Below are 22,129 nucleotides of genomic sequence, written 5' to 3'. Positions count from 1 at the left end.
CCTAAAGCCATCTGATGTTCCCTCCTCCTCTTTTCCCTCTTCTTTGTCCTTATACAGCAGAAATGGCACTAGAGGCATTTTTAAAATTAAAAAACAACTAACTGTTTTATTTATTTTAGAGAGGAAAGGTCTGGTGAAATCAGGGGTTGAACATTTCTGAGATAATTCAGTATAGAAATCTCTGAGATAAAAATCAGTACATGCAGACTTTAGTTCTCATGCTCTTCACAGATACTTAAATCCGTACGTTTAGAGGCTTTTGTACCTGTGTTTTCCCCAAACACTCTGGTACACTTTCTTTTAGTATTCTCTGTCTCTTTCGGGTTTAAGAAGGCTGGTACCCACTTTCTAGTACCCCAAACCCTTTCACTTCAAACACCAGTGCTTTCCTTCAGTTTTTAACTGAATCTGAAAGTCTCCGAAAGAAGATAGAAGATTTATCCCATTTCTTTGGCCCAAACGGGAGACTGCACTTACTACCCAAACTTCCTTGCCAACTTTCCCCCAGTTCTCCTGTCAGTGTTAAACTCTCTCCATAGGACTCTGTCTCCCAACTCTTCACACTCGATTCCTCTCAGCTATGGCTTAAAAGAGACCCTCCTATTTGCATCTCCTGCTATCCAAGCAGATTCCTTGGAGCAGCCTGTCACTCTAAGCTCTCTGTCTCTCTGAGGGATTAACCCTTAACAGTCCTTCAGCTATTTGTACAGCACTTCCAGGCTTTTAAAAAGGGCAGTCCATCACACCATCCAAGGAAGTACTTGGTTGAAAGAGTATTAAAGAGTCAATGTAGTATACTGGTTAGAGATTCAGACTAGGATCTGAGAGACCTGGGTTCAAATCTCCATTCTGACATGAATACCTGTTGGGTGACCTTGGCAAAATACAGCAGAAGGTTGCACCAAAGATAGAGCAAACAACAAACAAGCAAAGACGGCCATGATGACTAAGCTGGAATCTTCATGTTCAGACCCTTTTGATACCAGTGCTGGAGGCAAGAACAAGAGGTGTCTTTGGTCTCCATGCCCTTTTGTAGGCCTTCTAGGTTGTCCCCTGTGTAAAACAGGATGTTGGGGAATATGGGCCATTGGTCTGATCCAGTAGGACTGCTCTGACATTCCTATCGAATATGCTTCAGAGTAGAATGGAGATTCAGACTTGGTTTCTCCACGTAAAAGTCCAGCACCTGGACAAGCTGTAATCTGCCAACTGAACACAGCCCAGCAGCTGTCTATTGTGTCATGTTAGGTCCCCTACAGACAGCAAAACCCAAAAGTATAACTGTGCCCCTATATGGCTGACAGGTAACCAGGGAGGCCAAGGTGACCGTAGAATTTTGGGTAGGAGGGTGCCAACATGTTCTTGAACCAGAAGTGACATTGCAGTGTTGGCACAATGCCTATTTGCATGTCCCCCGCCCCCAAACCTCCTGTTGGTTGGGGGGCGGGGTCAAGTTGTACAGGCTTCCTCGCTCACAGGGTTTCTAGTAAAACTACGTACTCTGTGTTAGACAGTCACTGATTTGGGCATTAATACCCATGCAAATCTTTTTAAAACTTGTACATATATATTAAACAGTATGATTTGTACTATTTTTAATGTTAACAAATTTTAACAGTATGTATTATACATTTTTCTCACACTGTTTTTGAATTCTCTAATCCAATTCTGATGCATTGCTTGCGGTATTATTTATTATGTTGCTTTTATTGTATTGGTTCTGAATTCTGTAACCTAACAATGAGAAAGGCAGACTATAAATGAAGTCAATAAACCATAAAATACTTGTGTGTGTGTGTGTGTGTGTGTGTGTGTGTGTGTGTGGCTTGTCCAACTAATGTACTAACTTTGTCAATCAGATCTACTTTTCGTGCAGCAGCATCTTAAGTAATTCCTATACCACTATCTGTATGCAGGATTCAGGCCTAAGATCCCTCTTTTTGTGTATTAAGAATGTTACCCAAGAAAGGTTGCAAACAGTTTAGCATTGTGGATGAAGCCAAAGGAGAAAACATGAGGAAACCTACACAAGTGCTTCAGAACAGATGCAGTGGGCCTTGGAGTCCCAGGGAAAGCTCTCTCCACTCAGCAGTGGCAGATTCCCCTGACCTTCGACCCTTCTAGCCTGGCAACCAGCTTGAACTCGTCCAACTGCCTGCCATTAATCACAGCACTGCATTGACTGCCGAGACCTACAGCCTGCCTGGCAAGCCAGATGCTCCGACTGCCAAGTGGGGAGGTCAGTCAGGAATTCCTTTTTGGCTAGAAAAAGGGCTTTTTGCTCTGTACATTCTTGCTGCACTGCCAATTAGGAAGAAAGGCAACGTAGCATTATCTAGAACATGTGGGTGCCAGCCAGAAAGAAACCAAATGGAACAAAGTGTACAGGAGCTCTGCTCTCCTTTGCTTCTGGTCGCTTACTCCGAATTCAGGGGTTGGTATTAGGATCTCCAAGCCTGGACTATTAATAGTAGCAACTGGAAGGGGAAATTCTACCAAGTGCCACTTTCTCATGGCACTGCCAGTTTGATGCAACTGTCATGAGGTAAAGCAGAACAGGATGAAATTCTCTCCTCTACATGCTATGGGACTCGTCTCGTAGCCTGGACTCCACTTGTTATACAAACATATCTCTATGACCAAATACCCTATTGTGTTTAAACCACTTTCCCTTGCTAGCGAGTCATTCAGTTCCGCTCTGCTTATCTACTCTAAATGCACCAACCAAATCTGATCCTGTAAACCCCAGTCATCAGAGATAACCCCTACTCTGGTTTAGATGATTACATAGCTTGGGCCAAAAGAAAGACTAAAGTGAACCACTCCCACCAACTTTGCCAAGGGGGTATAAACTCCCTTTCTGTATACTTCATCCTCTTATGGTGGTGGTGGAGAGTTCCATCAAGACATAGCTAACTTATGGCAACCCCTGGGAGTGTTTTCATGGCAAGAGATTATCAGAAGTGGTTTGCCATTGCCTGCCTCTACAACCTTAGTCTTCATTCGCAGTCTTCCATCCAATCACTATCCAAGGCCAACTGCTTAGCTTCTGAGATCTGATGAGACTGGGGTTGCCTGCGCTATTCAGGTCAGGGCCATCCTCTTATATATACCGTATGTATGCTAGCAAATCAGGTGCTAAAACTGACTTCAGGGGTCAGTCAGTATCTCAGCACAACTAACTATGTAGATGGCCTTATTCAGGGGACTGCCACTGTAGTGAATAAGCTTATGAGGTTTCAGTTTCATTAGCCAGCATGCACAGAGAGAATCAGGAGACAAAACCCCCCATGAATGAGGCAGACACAGAACTTTCCGAATTACAGCCATTTAGGGTGAGATCAGGCCTATACAACCTGTGACCACTACATATACACCCCACACTGGACAGCTGCACAAGTTTCTACACTAAATCTAGCATAGGAACAAGTGTTTTTTTACATTTCCAGGTGCTGAATTATTGATTCCTGAGACAATTGTAAGGTCAGCCCACCTCCCTGTCTAGCAATACAGAATGCTGATTAGGTAAGTCCTTGTAGCACTCATGAAGCCAAGAGCACTTTTTCAAGTTGGGGGTAGGGGCTTTTTTCCCTGCAAGGTTTAGAAATCTGGGCTATAATATTGCAATTTAGAAGTACCTAGTCAGTGAAGAACCTGCAGCTAGGGTAGATCACAGAGCACAAGAGGATGAAACACAATATAGAAGGAAACAGCCATATTTAGAACTGATTATGCATTAAGAAGAGTTTTGAGACAGAGTGCAGAAGGGTACTCCAGAGAGGTTTTGGATACTTTTCTGTTGGGAATGGTATTTAAGGCCAAAATGATTTACTAGCTGCTCAGAATGATTAACTAAAAACTAAACGTTTAAAATTCAGGATTTAAAATCTAAGATGTTCACTGAGGCTGAGTGCTGATAGCATCAGAAACTCTTTCTGAATGTAACTTGAGTTGGGGAAATCAATTATTTTCCACCAGCAGTAAGTGAAAAACCTACACTTTATGGAGGAATCTCTCTCTGCCCTACACCTTCTATCAAAACCCTCTCTAGTCTAGGAGTCTGTTCTTTCTATATAACCATTTTGGAAGGGGAAAGCTATTCAGACCCAGTATAAGACCATTCCAACATCAATACTAATTGTAATTGCATGAGTCCACTTGGAAAGTGAACGTTGCCGTAAGCATAAGCCTGGGACGAACAAAATCCCATTAAAACCATATATACACCGTGAAGAAGTAACAGCATTAAACACTTAAAGGCAGATTTTTTTAATTAAAAAAATGCTAAACTAGAAAAATTACCAGACTCACAGATGTTTAATTCATAAAAGTGTGTCATAAATATCAGCCTCAAAAGCAAGCTGGGAGAAGCAGAACGTGGCTCTTTCAGAACAAATGTGAATGTCAATGAATTTTTGTTAAAGGTATATCAGCGATGTAGTACCACTGTTATCTCACTGTTGATGATAAACCAGTTATGAGTGCTTCAAAATATCGGTGGAATGGACCCTATAAACTAAATGCAACAAGCCATACAGGAAGGGCCAAATTTTCCAACTCATCATCACAGGCACGGCAAGATTAAAAAAACAAAAACATTAGTGTTAATACTGGGAAGTGCAGGCCAGGACACAGACCTGGAAAATCAAGCCCCCACCTTATCCGTGGCACATCTTCAAAAGACATTGTTGATTCCTACAGCGCTGAAAAATTCTAGGGCAATAGACAGAGGTGTATCCAGCTTTTGTGAAAGGTTTCAAACCAGCTGTTGCCAGAAAAGTGGTTTGACTTCCTATCCAGCTTCTATTTCGCTTGTGATGTCTGGTAGAATGTTGGCACGGTAGCTCTGGCTTGGGGGCTCAAACGCCATTTCAAAAATCTGCTTGCTTAAGTATCTGACAGGAACCCAGCAAGGTAGATTTTATAACACTTGCTCTAGGACAGAAAAAAAACATGGGATGTGTCCTTTCCCTCTGACTAAGATCCTTAGAAATAAGGTCATGATATGGAGCTACAAGTTATGGCTCCCTGAAACCATGGTTTACAAGCCGAGCATTAGCCCTAAGGATGCATGCTCCTCTTCTCTCTGTTCTCCAGCCTAAAGTCATCTCTCTCTTTTCTTATTAACCTTAAACATGGTTTAGAGTTGCATCTGCATTGATGCTAGCCATGGTAAATGTTATACAGGTTTCCTCTTTACTAGGTTTGCTTATCTTGGCTAAGATGGGAAGCCTTAATGATGCTTAACAAAGGTGAGCATTAGATCATATGTAATGCTAAACCATAGTTAAGGCCGATAAAGGAAGAAAAAAAGAGAAACCATGCTAGAGAGGAGAGGAAGGGAAAAGGCACATGCACCCCCAGGAATACTTTCATGCACACAGCCTGTGTTGCATCTGTACTAGGCTATGCTGCCTTGCTGCTTTGAGCTGCCATTCCTAATAGATCATGTTTTTGAATAAGGAAGAAAAGTTGTATACAAAGGTATCATATAACCACATCAACTCTAAACGTCAGGAAGGTGTTTGGTGGGTAACTATGGAACAGCCTTCTACTAGGGGCTTCTTGATTTCTCCATATGCTTTTGCAAGGCTAGTTAAACTTATTTGTTTTAGCTCACTAAAAAAAGGTTCTAAATAAACTGCTATGTCATGACTGCAATCAAACAAGTGAGAAGGAGAGTTAATTTCATATATTACTCACCAAATCCTTAGGATATTGCAGGAAATTAGCTCATTATTACGATTTAGTGTGACTCACTAAATTGTTCCCTAGCCTTTGATGTATAAAGAAGAGATCCTAGTAAACTCTACTCTTGTGATACATCTGCTACTGTCCAGTGACTCACAAAATAAACCCCCTCACTTTTTTATGCTCCAAATAGCCATTGCATTTGGCGACAGTTGTCAGGAGAAACCAAGTCACAGGGGAGCAGCTGGCATTTGTTTCATTTAACAGAAAGATATGTGCGTAGGTCAAACATGGACTCAAATAAGACTGATAAAGACCTTCAAAATGTAACTGTTGCAGTCTTGAGAGGTCATCCACTGCTAGAGCTCTAAATGAAGTGCACAAAAACTAGTCATTTATAAATTAATATGGTTTCTATATTAATATATCCCTCAGACTTTCCATCATGCCCTGAAATCTCTCCCCCACTTCCTTTGTTTTGATTTTGATCCACCCAGGATCAAAGTCCTGGGGAACTTGAAAGCTCGCTATTTTATGATATTTTGGTAGCTCCCCATAAAAAGGTATTGCATGACTGTTGTTTTTTGACTTATGCCACAATGTGCAGTGGCTTGAGTCAAACAACTGGAGCTTACTACGGTAACTACTATGGTAAAACTGAGGACTACTTTCCCTAGGGAAGCACGGAGAGCCATCCAAGGGGGCTCTTCCATTACCCCTTTCCCCGTTATAGCTGTCAGGCCAGAAGGGAGAGTCCTCCAGTTTATGAATTACAAGATATAAATTCCCCTCCAACCAGCCCCTGCGATATAAATAAGAATACTTTTGAGTCCAATACAGTCCCAATTTCTTGTTACTCACCAAGGTTGGGTTGTGACAGTGCCATTGATCGCTGGGATACTGGGGCGGAAGTGGTTGGAGGGTGATGGCTCATGTGATTCAATGGCTGGGTCATAGTCTTTCGAGGATCTTGCCATGTTGTAATTTTTTCTATATGGCTGCAAAACAGAAAACAGGGGTTTCAGGGGCAAAGAAACTAAACATCTCTCATCCATGTACTTCAGAAAGAATTCAGATTTCTCATTTGTGCAGTTTGGTGTAGTGGTTAAGAGCACGGGACTCTAATCTGGAGAGCCGGGTTTGATTCCCCACTCCTCCACAAAGCCAGCTGGGTGACCTTGGGCGAGTCACAGTTCTCTTGAGCTCTCTTAGCCCCACCCACCTCACAGGGTGATTGTTGTGGGGTAATAATAACACTTTGTAAACCGCTCTGAGTGGGCATTAAGTTGTCCTGAAGGGCAGTATATAAATCGAATATTATTATTATTATTATTATTATTATTATTATTATTATTATTATTATTATTATTATTATTATTATATGGTCCATTCCTCTACCTTTGCATCACAACAAAAGCAATATTTATAAGGCTCCAAAATGGCTGCACTCCAAAGTCAGCTCCAAGTATTTTGCTGGCACAAAGTGATGCTCGTCAGGGAGGCAGTGACCTATGCCCTACATTCATCACCTCCATTAGCACTGCTGGCAGCTGAAAAGGTAGTGAGCTCAAGTGGTGCTGCCAGTCTGCTGAGGCTCACTCTCCTCCCAGGCAGCATGGGTTGAGGACCTGACAGGCATAGCCTAGGCCCATTACCTCCTCCCACTTTGCTGGCAGTCAGGAGGAAGCGGAATCACAGCTGCTCTGCCTGCATTGCTTGATTTCTCTTTCCTCTCAGGAAGCAGTGCTGGTGCTCAGATCATGGGAAGTAGGAGAGCCCAGTCTAGGGAGGGTGTGATGTTACTTCCGGATGACACTCTAGGAATTTCCCCTAACCTCTATGGCAAAGTCCATAGAGATGTGGGAAATTCCTAGAGCATCACTATGGCGGCCATTTTCCAGCCATTTTTTCTGCTGCTTTGCAATTTCTCAAGGGCAGGAGTTGGGGTCAAGGATGGGGGTTTACACACTGCAAGTGGGCAAATGGCAAGCCCAGGAGCAAAGCAGGTCTGGAAGGAGATTATGGCCAGAAGCCTTGCCCAGTACTTTCTCCCACAATATGGCTCTCCTCAAATTGTGGTGCTCTCCAGTATTTTGTCTCTTTTCTCTCATCTTGTACCATCACTGGGCTGAAAAAATATTTGTGCACACATGCAAGGATTCAAATGCCAGTATTAATTATCTACAGAAACATCTACAGAGCACATCTCCAGCTAAAATGAGCATGTGCAGCCCTAGTCAAGGTAGCCTTTATGTGTACCATGTTAGAAATACTGACCACTTACTAAATGACAGCAACTATGATACCCATGGCCAGCACTAAGGCTGCCAGAGAGACTCAGTACAGCTACTGATGTTTCTCAGCTGCATCCAGTTCAGTATCTAGCTACCTCTACCTTATCAGATTTCTTGCTGGCAACATTTTGGAAGAAGGTTAGACCAGTCATGACATGACAGTGTACAGAAGTTTGATTATACTTACCAAACAATAAACAATTCTATTAAAAACAATTAATAATGATTAATAATGATATTAATAATAACAATGCCATATATTCTATCTGAGGCTATAGGAACTTCCTCTGAACCTAAGGATCCTTCCTCCCACCTAACCCGCTCATCAATTGGCCTCTGTGGGCTGGAGGATGACTTCCAACTTTGCTCTGTGGAATGGCAGGACACAGGCCAGTATTAACTAAGACATTTCTTCTGCCATTCCACATAATTGTCTTTTTTCACTTTCCTTTAAGAATGCTCTACTTGTGGGTACGTTTCCCTCGTTTTTGGGCGTTTAAACAAGGCACTGAGACATCTTTCTTCCCATGGCATCTTTGCGCACTAATCATTCTACCACTGTCTCTCTTTTGGGTCTTCTTTAACCCACTCCCCACTTTTCACGACTGAGTTTGTGGATAGGAACTATCATTTGTTGGCTTACTGTAACCCACTTCACTTCTGAAAATGCTTTATAAATATTACTATTATTAGCATTAGAAGCAGCACAGCAGAAGAAACAGAACTGATGCCACTTGCTGTTGGAAGCTTGGTTTTACCTTTACCCTAAATCTTCCAGCTCTGCAGCTCAAGGTCATACTTTCACTTGCATGTCTCACTCGCCCTGCTTTCCAGCATCTGAGTCACTTCCTTTCTACAAGGTTTCTCTTAATTCCAAGTCTTTCCCATTTCCATTAGACAACTCAGTGTTTGCCTTTCCTGGGCCCCTTCCTTCCTCATTCAAAGTACCCTACTAGCCATTGCTCTCTGGAAAAATCTTTACTTTCTTTCACCTGCATCATCTTCCCCTTTTACTTTCTGCCAGTATCAGACTAAACATTTATGGACACATTCCTAGAAAAAGCATGTTTTACATATTGCTTGTGACTCCAGATGTTGGCCAGTCATTTAACACTGAAGGGTGTTTTTGCCCCTTTGCAGTATGTAACTGTACAGCCGAATTTTTAAACAGGCACAGCATGGGAGAAATAAAGGTTTAAAACCTTCTTTCTCTATCACAACAAAATCAAAACCCAAGGACTACGTATCAGGATTATACATCTAGTATGCAATCTTGCATGCAGCTGGAATGCTTAAAATCGTATTAATTTAAGAGTGGTTTAAAATAGCCTGCCTGTGTGAAGGATTGCACCCAAATCTATAAAGTAAATCACATTATCCACATGTGGATTATTTATTACACTGAAAGTTACTAAAAATAGTTGAAACGTATTAGTAAACTATGGATAACAAATTGCTTACAATTAATTGTATATTTAATTTTTCAGACATAGGAGCCTGGTAGAGAAAGGGGGGCTATTTCTTGAAACCTGATGGACCCCCCAAGTTTAGCAATTTTTTAAAATTGAGATTTTGTGAGATTAGCTTTATGAAGTGGCCTAGCAAAGGAGCAGCCAAGGGAAGAAAGCAGTACGGGTGGGAGGAAGAGAACAAGCAGAGATGGGAAGGTGGGGTGGGGTATGCAAAAGGGTGGAGGGTGGTCAAGAGGGGAGGAAGCAAGAGATCGGATTTTCCCTCCCCCCAAATTCTTCACAAGCCACTTTCTTGTTTATAATATCATACAATGCAGACAGGATACAAGAAAATCTAAAGTAGACAAGATTGCTGTTTCCCAGTGGTGCACACACAATTCAACAGACACACACAACGAGGAGCTAACAATCCAAAAGCTGTCCATAACAGCTAGCAGAAGAAATTCTCTAATATTTCATATAAACAAGGGTCTTCACTTTAAGACAAGTAAAGTAATAATAAGTTAACCTCTGATTCTTAAATCGCTAAAAACCTGGCTTTTTACACACAGTGCTGTGGTCATTCTCTTTCCAGCTCCTGCCTCACCCAGTCCTGAATTATACAGCCAAAAAAGCAGCTGGAGAAGCTATCTATCTGGCAACATTCCGAATCAGAAAAAAGAGAGATTCTTCTAACTCAGGACAGTGTTGTTTTTTGTACACGAGTTGCAAGATTTTAAGTAGTATCGAAAGTACAGGGACAAGATAGACCCCATCATATGATGCCACTGACAGATTATCTTAAAACTGGTAACTACCCCGTAGAAAGCAATAGCACTGGAAAATAGGGATCCAGAGGCAAACTGGCCATTATGACCGCCAGGAAAAGTCCCTGTAGGCTTGGCCATACTTGGCTGTATGGGCAGGAGAGGAGGTAGCTATAGGGAGATCCTAAAAATTATGTGAAACACCCTGTTCGTAGGAGCTTGGATCCAAATCACAGTATTTGTGAGAAGGAAGAAAGAAAGAAACTATATTTTTTTTGAGATTCCAGCCATGAAAACGTAAGAAGTAGGTTCCTCTATTATTAGGAAAACGGGAAGTTTCACTGGTCAGTTCTGCTTCAACAGGAATTTACTGGCTTGGAAATGATAAACAAGAGATTTACCCCCAACTTCTCTGGCTGCTGAGTAATAACAATAAAAATATTTTGACACCCACATCGTTGCTCTTGGATACCTGATACATTTTTAGATGGCTTCCTTTGGCTTCTGTTCAATGGACAGCTTTCGGCTTTAGCTTCCTTGTTGGTGCCTTTTCCCATAATTACTTTTATCATTATGGCTAATGGCTGACATAACGGAAACTAAGTGGAGGTTCCAAGAGATAAAGGGGTGGATTCACCAGAGCATTTCTGCAGGCACAAGGAGAGGGTGGAGCCACAAAAGACACATTCTGTGGTTAGAAGTCCATGGAGACACACCATTGGATTCACCCCAGCGAAAGATGCTGAAGCACAGTTAGCCATGAGATGAGTTTCCATTTGGGTTCTTTTATCCCTTGAATACCAAGCACGTAAACAACCCACCACCTTTCAGTTCTTTCATGTGTAACAGCATCACAAAATTATCCTATGCTTTAAAAAAATAATAAACGTCTGGCATAAAGGTAGTTGCCAACTTCCAGGATTGGAAATTCCTGAAAATCTGGGGGTGGAACTGTTATGTATTGGCATAGCTTCAGGCTGAGCTAAGGCTCCTGAAGCCTTCGTTACTATGGTTGTTTCGTGCTGGCAGCGGCCAATCAGATCTGTATAATAAAGACCAATCACCATACTGGAAATAAGTTACTGTGTATATGGTTTATGCAAACAAAGGATTCTAACTAGTTTTGTATTGGTTGTTGCTAAAAAGGGGTGTGGTTTTCTTATGTATAAATTGGCTCCTGTTGTGCCTGGCTCCTGTCTGTGTGTTTCCAGTCTTCAATAAAGTTGCTGTTATGAGCTGTTAATCACAATACTTAATAGAAGCCTAGGAAGGTCAGGTTTTGAGGAGGGGACGGACCTCAGCACGAGTATAATGCCATAAAGTTCACCCTTCTAAGCAGCCATTTTCTCCAGGGGAGCTGATCTCTGTCATCTGGAGATCAATTCTAATTCCATGAGATCTCCAGACATCACTTGGGGATTGTCAATACTACATAAAGGGTACGTGATAATTAAATTAACATATCTGGGGACCCACAAATAATCATGAGAGGTTCAAATCAGATAAAAAACTATGGGGCTTTGATAATGAAAAGACTGAGTCTGAAAAAGAGCTTTGTACAAATGATGAACATGTTATTTCCAAAATGTATAAACTGTTACTGAAATTTGAAATGGAAGAAGAATCTGTGAAAGACTGAATGGTAAAATGGGCTAAAATTTTGGGGTATAATGTACTGATAGACCAGTGGGAGAATATGTGGGTAAAGGGGCTCAAATTTACTTTGGTGGTATATGTCTCCTGACAAATTAGCAAAAATGAGTAAAGATATGTCAAATAAATGTTGGAAATGTGAGCAACATGAGGGAACATTTTATCATCTTTGGTGGACTTGCTGTAAAGCTAAAAAAATGTGGTCACGAATTCACATGACAATGCAAAAAATATTTAAGATTACTATACTATTTAAACCAGAAGTCTTTTTACTGGAATTAATGGACAAACAGTTGGAAAATTGACATGGTATTTTATTTCTATATATGACCCCATGGCAGCTAGGCTTTTATATGCGCAAAAATGAAAAAGTACAGAATTGCCTTCAATCAAGGACTGGTTTATGAAAATGATGGAGTTAGTGGAGATGGCTAAGCTTATAGCTCTGATCAAACATGGTCTATTTTTTTGGTTAACTGGAAACCCCTTATTGACTTTCTGCGTGAGACAAGGAAAAATGAACCGATGGTTTGTGGTTTTGATTTTTAAGAAGATAAATTTGGGAAAAATAAATAGAAGGGGGGCAGTATTGGAAAAGGAAAATTTTGGAGATATTAAATGTATAATGTTCGTTAAAATATGATAGATGTTGTAGAGAAAAATGGAAAATGAAACATGTATTATGGATTATTTGTTATTTCCAATTTGTCTCTTTTATTTTTTGTACTCTCTTTTCACTACTTCTTTCCTTTATTTTCTTGCCCTTTTTACTGGGCTTTTAATTCTATTAATAAAATAAAAAATTCTTGGGGGAAAAAAAGATTTCCAGACATCACTTGAGGACTTGCAATACTACGTAAAGGATATGTGATAATTAGATTAACACATCTGGGGACTCACAAATAATCATGAGAGGGGGGATTGAGGGATAAATATATAAACCCACTTGCTTTATCCCATGGGTCCTTTAAACTTTCAGAGGTCTGCCTTTTTTGGGAAAAGGGAGGAATTAGAAGGAAAGCACTTTCAATTTCAGTCCAAATTTAACTTTAATGATATGTTGCTGTTATTGTTTTGTTTATTTTAATTGTTTAAAAATATTTATGTATATTTTAAAATTGCTAGCTGCTTTGGTGGCCCTTGTGAGAGCAGAAAGGCAGGATATAATGCTGTCAAACAAACAAACAAAGTAAATCATCCCTCAAAGAGCATCCAAAGTGCAAAATCTACTGCTCCAATTATTCTAGAAAAGAATAGTGGGAAGGCATGATCCAATCCTAATTTACCTCTCCCTAAATCATTAGATTACAGATAAGAGAAACTTGCTTTCCTTCAGCCTCAATGCTACTAGGGTTCCTTGGCCACAATGAGCATACAGTTCTCCCATCAGGGGTTCTCCACATCTCTTTTTGTTTTAAGGGAGGGATTTTTTTCTGTATAACACGAGTACCCCCATGATGTGCAGAAACCAACCCCTTCTCTATGGCTGGCCGTGTTTCATTGCCATATTTGTCAGTACAAAGTCGTCCTTTAGACAGATTAATGCTTAGCCACATCTGCAACTTTTGAGATAACTTCTCTATAGCTTCAGAATAAACTGCATTTTAAGAACGTTAGTGAGACAAAACACGTGCATGCCCTTCATTACAATTTGCGAGTCATTGAAATTACATCAGAAAAGTGATTTCTAATGCAATGGTTGGATCCATCCACCTTTTCCTCTCCCGCTCACCCACTTCTGCACATTACTACAGCTCCCATTCCCTATGGCTTTTGTACACACAAGTCCCAGCATAGCCTTTTTGTGATCAAAGAGAACCTTTCCTTCCTTTTTCACCAGCAGAGAAGTTGGATGGATCCAACGCTATGTCTTCCTATGCGTTTTTAATTCAGTTTCCCACCCTACCCCCATCCCAAGTGAATTTGGGATCCCAAATGAAACCAAAACTTTTTAGTGGATCTTAACTCTTGTCTCAAGACAAAGTCATAGATACTATAAGAGACGACATATGGGACAAATGCCATTGTTTATTTTAAAACCGCTGCCACTTAAAAGCTACCATTGTTATCAGCAATGCCTTCCTTTCACTCCTGGCATTGGCATCCTAGAAATGCCATCGTGCCAAATGACATCTACCCTTTTGGGAAACACATTTGTCACAAACACGCCCTGCTCTAGCATTTGCTTTCTTGCTCACCAAATTAGAATGAAAGGAGCTGCAGTCCTGCAAAGCCCACTTCACCTCCTGCCCTTTGTTTTGCCAGCCAATTCTCTACATCCCTTTCATGTAACATAGAACATACCCACCGGAGAAATCCTGCCCTGACGGGATTTAAAAAGTGAGCCCTGCTGTACCAAGCCATCCACAAACACGAAGAAGCAACCAGGAGAAAGTCTCTGGCTGACTCCATATATAAAAGGATGGTACAGGAGGAAGGGAGGGGGGAAATCAAACTCTGGGGCGCATTTCCAGATATTCATATAATGTTTGGCTCTCTTCCCCGAAATATTTTACTTGCATTTATATATTCCATTCACATTAGAAGTGAATGTTAAAACCAAATTATTCATATTCACCCACACAAGCAGCATTGCTTGAAATCTCACATGCATGTCCCTTGATCTCTCATCATTTCATTATGACTCACAGCGAAACACCTCAATGGGCTTTCACCCAAAAGAACTGTGCTTCAGGTGAACTGAAACCTCGACCTGCATTGATTGATCTGGGTGGAAGACTTCTCACATGCTTCTCCTGAGATTAAAACCCCTTCTTAGATGCTACAGCACATATCAGGAGCACATGCTGCCTGCCATCTTCCTGATGTGCACCATGTGTAGCATGCACTGAAGCAGAAATATGCCCATTACAGACAAAATAGCAACCACATGTATTGGAAGGATCGTGACTCTGGTTACATGCAGTTGAATTGACACTACACATAACACCTGAAAAGGGCTAGTGTCATTATTTGGTTACTATCAGGGCTTTTTCTCTGGGAAAAGAGGTGGTGGAACTCAGTGGGTTGCCAGCACAGGGGGCAACTCCCGGTGGGAGGTGGTGCCTCTGGTGCCACATGTGCGCGTGCAAAGTGCGTGCATGCTCCCAGAACCGCACAATGGTGTCACTTTGGGTCAGCTGGAACAAGGGGGGAGTTTTTTAAAGTTTAAATCGCTCTCGGCAAAAATGGTCACATGGCCAGTGGCCCCGCCCCTGATCTCCAGACAGAGGGGAGTACAGATTGCCAGTGGCACGGAGGGCAATCTAAACTCCCCTCTGTCTGGAGATCAAGGGGTGAGGCCACCAGCCATATGACCATTTTCAAGAGGTGCCGGAACTCTGTTCCACTGCGTTCCAGCTGAAAAAAAGCCCTGGTTACTATAATTGTATGTAGACACCTCCTTTGCTTCCAGCAGCCAGAAACCCTGTCAGTGTAACCAGTATGAGCAATATTGAAGAAGTTATCTGATTTTATGAAAGACTAAAAACAAACAGAACCAAGAAGTAGGGCAATAAGAACTATGCAATGCTTGAAAAACTGATTAAATGATGAGGAGAGAACAGATCTGAAACTCTACAGCTGCATTTAAAAAAGACGAGACACAAGAATGTTCTGTGTAAACATTCAATGTTCAAACTGCCTTAAGCTTTGAGAGCCCTGGATTGCCCTTCTAGTAGCATCCTGGTGAAAGAGGAAAGCATCGGCACTTCACTAAGGAGCATGGAGGCAGAGTCTGCTTGGCAGGAGGGCTGCACACTGGCATTCATATTGATGTTCTCAAGTTGAAGGAATTCAAGGAAAAGCAGCAGTTAGCTCACAGTGCTCAACTTCATAAGGTGTGGAAACCTACTTATTTTTAAATCCTAGGACCGGTTTATAATTAGTCCATGCATTCCAGCTCTCATTGGAAAAAAAAGATCTACACTTTTTATAGGCTAACACAACTGTGGCAAGTATGAAAATGCAAGGTGAATCATTTTTATACTTTGATACAAAGCAACTGTTTTTATTGCCCATCTATACATTTTTCACATAGTCAGGATCAATGTTGTCGTCTTTTTATAACATTCGGCAAGCGTTTTAGATAGTTAGCTTTAAACTTAAATCCATATATTGGCCAAAACTGCCTTCAGTTTGTAAATGTACAGCATTTACTCCAGCACCTTATCATCCAGCTCATAAATACTGGAAAGAGTATTGGAAACATCCTAAAGACAGTCTTTGATACTGCAGGTTTTAACTTTTGTACTGTGATTATGCTATTTTACTCTATTATTGTGTATTGTTATCTTTTTAACTTAACGCCTTATTATTATGTTGTGACCTGCCCTGAGCCAACTTGCAGGGAGAACAGGCAAAAAGTCCAATATGTTAAATTAAATTGTGGTATAGCAATACGTGTCAAGCTATGATCAGGGAGACCCAGGTTCTAATCTCTGCTGTGCCATGGAACCTCGCAGGGTGACCTTGGGCCAGTCACACCCTCTCAGCCTAAGTAATCTGATAGAATTATTGTGATAGTAAAATGGGGGCGAGGAAAATCATTTAAGTCACTTGCACTTCAGGACTGGGGAGCAAAATAGGGTATAAAATGAAGTGCATAAATAAATGAAGGCTTAACTTCAGCTGAGATCAGGTCATGTCTCCATCATTTAAGAAAGCACAGTGGTCAGAGACTTGGATCATCAGAGGTCAGTCTTCAAAAGCAAACAACCCAATCCCTGTTCACAAGTTTCAGTGACTGCATATCCAATCCACATACAGTGTATGCTTGATTTTTTAAAAATACATGTCTTCGGCAATTCTTATGTTCAGGGTTACCAGGTCCTCCAGGCTCGAAATCAGGTGACAAGGAAATCGGGGCGGGGAGGAGAGACAGGGGATTCACCTTGCAGAAGCGACAGGGCACATATGGGGCTGATTTGGTCAAAATCAGCCCCCAATCTTGTGTTTGGGGCTGATTTTTACCAAATCAACCCTGTGTGCAACCTGTTGCTTTCATGTCACTCCAGGAATGATGTCATTCGTGACATGGAAGAGCTTTGGAGCACACTACAGGGGTCCTAGGCCTCTTTCCACTCCTTTCTCTTCCCTGGCAGCCAGGTGAGACATGGCAGGGGGCAGAGGCTGGGAATGGGGGATCTCCTACCCGTGCCGGGGAGGGGGGGGGCTGGTAACTCTACTTATGTTACACGCAACACATGTACAGATCAACATGGGATACAAGTGTCACATTTATCCAGGTACTGGTCCCTGGTTTCAATTGCAAACTGAGCATGTGTTGGCTCTTTATTAGAAACAGATGTACGTGTAGGATGTATTTGCATTCATTGTAACATGTGAAAAGGACTATAGTAAACATATGCGTGCGGTGGTGGTGGGGGTTTAATAATTGAAGTGCAACCCAACAAGATGTGATTAGCTTTCACAAAGTCTTTAATTGTATTTTAGGTGAGTGGGCCTCAGGGAAGGGGTTCAGATCACAGCATTTTCCCAACAGAGTCACCTATCCAATCTGCTATTATCCTTGGTATGGAAGGAAAAGGCAGGTACTGGGACAGCACAAGGCAAGCAACAAAGAAGGAATTTGTGGCTGGACTGCTTTGCAAGACTAAAATCAGAATCAGGATCCAGGCGATCCTGAATGTCGGAGACCCATTTCTAAATTCCCCTGCTGGGCTAAGTTTGCTTTTGGAATATTTGCTTCCCACTTGAAAAGGTCATATGTCTTTTGGCATTTTGAAGTCATGACACATATCATATTTATAAAGAGTGACTAGGTTCTAATCCCTCACTTCCACAGCACCCTAGCCAAGAGCGGGAAAGAGAAAGAATCTTTTTAAAAAATTATTATTAGCAGGCAATGCATGCAAAGTCTTGTCTTCTTCCTCCTCCAGCTATTGCTACCTGTAACGATACACCTAATCATACCAATTTCTATTTCCTGACTTTAAATTTACTACACCTCATTAAACCAGAAGCAAAACTTGCTAAGTCACCTGAAACAGAGAGATTTACAGTCCTGTTATTTTGCTTAACCGGATATTATAAATGTACGAGTTAGCTACCAGAGCAACTTCTCACATGAGTTCCTTTACCAGGGCTTTGTGTCCTGGGGCCGGATTTTGTGCCTGAGCCACATCAAAAGTAAGCTTGCTTTAGAGCAAGTGGGAAGTTGATGAGTCATCAAAAACAACTCACATGTTCTCACTCATTTACTGCTCTTCACAGGGTGACAGCTTACATTGTCCTACAGAATACCCAGTCATCCCCTTCCAACTATACAGAGCCATTATTAAACATTGGGAAATCTGTTTACATCCCTGTAAGCACAGCCAAATCATTGCCCAACTTTTTGTTCTCCACAACAGATAGAACGCTAGCTTGCTTGTTTTCCCCTGTCCTCCCCCTCAGAAACAGCGTCTGCCCAAAGTTGCTCTTTCTTCCTTACTACGAGAGGCAGAGTATAATTAAAAGCAGGGCTTTATTTTAGCTGGAATGCGGGGGAACCGAGTTCCAGAACCTCTTGAAAATGGTCACATGGCTGGTGGCCCCGCCCCCTGATCTCCAGACAGAGGGGAGTTTAGATTGCCCTCGGTGCCGCCAAGTGGTGCAGTGGGCAATCTAAACTCCCCTTTGTCGAGGGCAACCCACTGAGTTCCACCACCCTGATTAAAAGCAAACCCTTAGGAACAATCCTCAAGGCCCCAAGAAAGCAATTTGATGGCCTCACTGTATCAGACCCAGGGCTTTTTTTCCTGGGAAAAGAGGTGGTGGAACTCAGTGGGTTGCCCTTGGAGAAAATGGTCACATGGCTGGTGGCCCTACCCCCTGATCTCCAGACAGAGGGGAGTTTAGATTGCCCTCTGCACTGCCGAGTGGCGCGGAGGGCAATCTAAACTCCCCTCTGCCTGGAGATCAGGGGGCAGGGCCACCAGCCATGTGACCATTTTCAAGAGGTTCCGGAACTTCGTTCCACTGTGTTCCAGCTGAAAAAAAGCCCTGATCAGACCCTTGTGTGCAAGGGGTTCACAGTCTAGCAGTGAATGTGGAAAATGAGCAAGGAGAGGAGAGGCAAGATTTTGTGGAGTGGCCTCACCTGGAACTTAACAGCGGCATCTATCCAACCATCCACAGACTTCACAGAGCAGGACTTTCTCCTGCATCTCAGGAATATCTCAGGGGGCAAAGGGGGGTGGGTCTACAGTGAGAGGCAGCAACTGGTAGAAATTGCCACCCTCTCTCTTGTTGCCGTTCTGTTGGAGGAACTGCAGGGTTAGATGCATATCTGTATATGAAAATGCTTATTTCATGACCTCCAAGAGTTCACGTGGATGCAAAGAACTATACACATCTCATTGTCACTCAGCCTCTCCAAATCTTCATGGCGTATAGTTTGTCAAACACAGTTAGATGCTGCATCTTGGATTTTTATGAGGAGTCTGACCCCTTTGAGGGAGCTCACAGAAGACTTCCTTATCTACGATTGTGATGCAAGGCAGAGTCCATAAGGAGGGGACTGGTCTTGCCTTGCTTGCTGCTGATGTCAGTTTTGCTAAGCAAGCACCAGCCTGCACTGGATAGCATGCCCTCCAGCCTGTGTGACCACTCCCTTGACTGAAAGGCATTCAAACTCACTTACCTCACCAGCTAATCTCTGACAGTGCATCTGCATGCATATGTGTCTCCCTAGCAAGGTAAATGTATGAACTGCCCCCTCCAGTATCTCAGCAAAAGACAAACTATTTTGCATTTACAGCTTTGCTGTAACTGGTAATAGTCCTTAGGCATTTTTAGTGTGCACTTTGTCTATTCCCATCCCCCCCACCATACATTTCAGTATTACAGCATCCCAGAGAAGCTGATGGTTTCTATTTGCATTTTACATGGAGGAACTGAAATTACGGATATTGAAACTTGCACCAATTTGATTCCGGTTTAAACATCAAGGCTTTCCTCAGAATTTCTTGAGATTCGTAGCTTGGCAAGAGAATTCTCTGAAAGACAGTCTTCACTCCCCTTCCTCACAGAACAGTTCTCAAAATTCTCTGGGGAGAAGAGAGACCTGTTAAAACCAGTTTAAACCTGTCGTGCAGATACGGCCTAAGAGATGGAAAGTTGCCCAAGGCCACCCACACAGTATGTCTATGGGCAAGGTGGGATTTGAGCCTCAATTTTCTGGGCCCAAATCTCAATCGCCAATGGATAAGATCAGTTCTCATCTACCAAATGGATAATTGGGACAATCCTGACAAAATAAAGTCCTGCCTTTTAAAAATGACACGCAGCGCCACAGAGACTCAGAAAAGCGGCTTACTCACTTGACTCATTTACAGCAGTGTCAACAAGTGCTTGCTGTGGCTGCAGTTAATGCTTTTAACAGTGATTTTTTAATTAGAGCCTTCTGTCTTTCAGGATTACAAAAAGAAGGCTCTGATGTCAGCCTGATGCTGAATGAACATTTTCTTTTCAATTCACTATATCAAGGAGAAAAAAAAACCAGGAAAGATTATATCAAATATGAATGTAGAAGAGTTTTCCAAAGAAGCAGTCCAGAAAAATTAGTAACCACAAAAATACTAAACAGCCTACCTGCTCAAAAATGCCTACGCTAAGGGTAACCCACACATGAAGCTGGGAAATGACTATGGACATTCACGATGTGAAATGGCAACTTTAAAAAAGCATCCAAGAGCATGCAGCAATTTGGATCAAGGGAAAAAACACTAAGCTGTGCAACACAGCCTCCCCCATTAGATCCTGTACAGGAAAAATACACTTTTCCTACGGTTATTGTGTAGTGTCTAAAAGTAATCTTAGAGTCATCTGTGTGTCAATAAAACAATCTGCATCAAATTCAGTGATACTGCAAGTCAGCTTTTTGTAGCAACGGAAACATTGAGAACACTGAGGGAATTGGCCACACAGTTAAATCTTTACTGAAGTATTATTCCAGTGAACAGGCAGATTGAATTTGATTGTGAAATTAAACTGCAAAGACTTGTGTAAGTATCTCTAGCCCCACACCCCCTGCAAATAATCTTCAGCCACAGCAAACTGCAGACTCTCCTGTTCTATCGGTGATCACCTGGGAGCTGGGCCTCCTTCACCCAACCTACCACAAGGCTTTTGAGAGTAAGAGAAACCAGTTCCACGCAACTTTACAAGTGACAGAGTTCTAAATATAGTTTTTAAAAGCAGTTGTAAAACACCCGCAGAAATAAGCTGTTGAAAGGGTTTTTATCATGTGATAAAGTTATTTATTGCCATATTTTAAAATGTCAAACTCCTGGACATAGGAGCACTATAACAGAGAGAAAATGGGGTTACTGTTTTTTTACTATAGTACTATAGTAGGATTTGAGTCAAGTGGCACCTTAGAGACCAACAAGATTTTCAAGATATAAGATTTCAAGAGGCAAAGGTTCTGTCTTCAGATACCACTTCTTCAGGTAGCTCATACCCTGAAAATCTAGTTGGTCTCTAAGGTGCCACTGGACTCAAATCCTGCTGTTCTACTGCAGACTGACATGGCTGAACTGGTTTTTACTACAAAGGCAAAGGGTTAGGGTGACTTGTTATGGAAAAGAACGCTATTGGTGTTAAAAAAATAGCTGGGAACAGAAACAAATCAAGGAAGATCCTGCATTTCATTTGATCTGGTCAGAGAGGCTGTTCCGAGCTAATTTCCCAATTATATTCTTTTGACAGCTGCGGAAACTAGTGGGACAGCATGTGTGTGTGTGCGCGCGCGCGCTCTCCATGTTAGCTCTGAACACTCCCCACAACCAGATCAAATTAATCTTCAGAACTGTCCCTGCTTCCCCAGCATTTACAGGACATTTTATATCCTCCACCTGTCTGTTTAAATCCACAGACTCTGGTCTGCATATCCTTTATGGTCGTCATCATCTTAATCCTGCCAGAGTCAACAGTGTATTATATTCTTTTAAAATATATTTTGTAAACTAGCTCTTATGACGATAGTTATCAGATGAGCACATTAACAGTACCATCCTAAATCTAGTTGCACCGTCCTAAGCCTATTGCCTGATCTATCCCACCAATGGAGGTGCTTTCTTCTGGCAAGAGGAACCTTCCTCGGACGCGAAAGGGTCCTCCACTGAAGGAAAGTGACTCCACTAGCAGGATCTGAAGTTCAACAGGCTGCCTGAAGGCAACTCTCTGAATTGAGTCTTAGATTTTATAGACCATTACCAATCCAGTGATCTTACTTTGATTTGAAGTAATATTTTCCTTTGTTATCCTG

General features: G+C 41.9%; 1 protein-coding gene across 1 annotated transcript in view; it reads right to left on the bottom strand.

Annotated features, from left to right (window-relative positions):
• The window catches only part of WWTR1 (WW domain containing transcription regulator 1), a 106,405-nt gene that overhangs the window by 33,964 nt on the left and 50,312 nt on the right, over positions 1-22,129 (bottom strand). The window contains exon 2 of the mRNA XM_054982589.1: positions 6,553-6,689. Within this exon, the coding sequence (XP_054838564.1) occupies positions 6,553-6,689 (137 nt within the window). The remainder of the gene's footprint in view (positions 1-6,552; positions 6,690-22,129) is intronic.

The sequence above is a fragment of the Eublepharis macularius genome, chromosome 6 (genome assembly GCF_028583425.1).
Source record: "Eublepharis macularius isolate TG4126 chromosome 6, MPM_Emac_v1.0, whole genome shotgun sequence".
Classification (NCBI taxonomy): domain Eukaryota; kingdom Metazoa; phylum Chordata; class Lepidosauria; order Squamata; family Eublepharidae; genus Eublepharis; species Eublepharis macularius.
The sequence above is the reverse complement of the archived record's forward strand: the minus strand, read 5'-3'. Positions and strand labels throughout refer to the sequence as shown.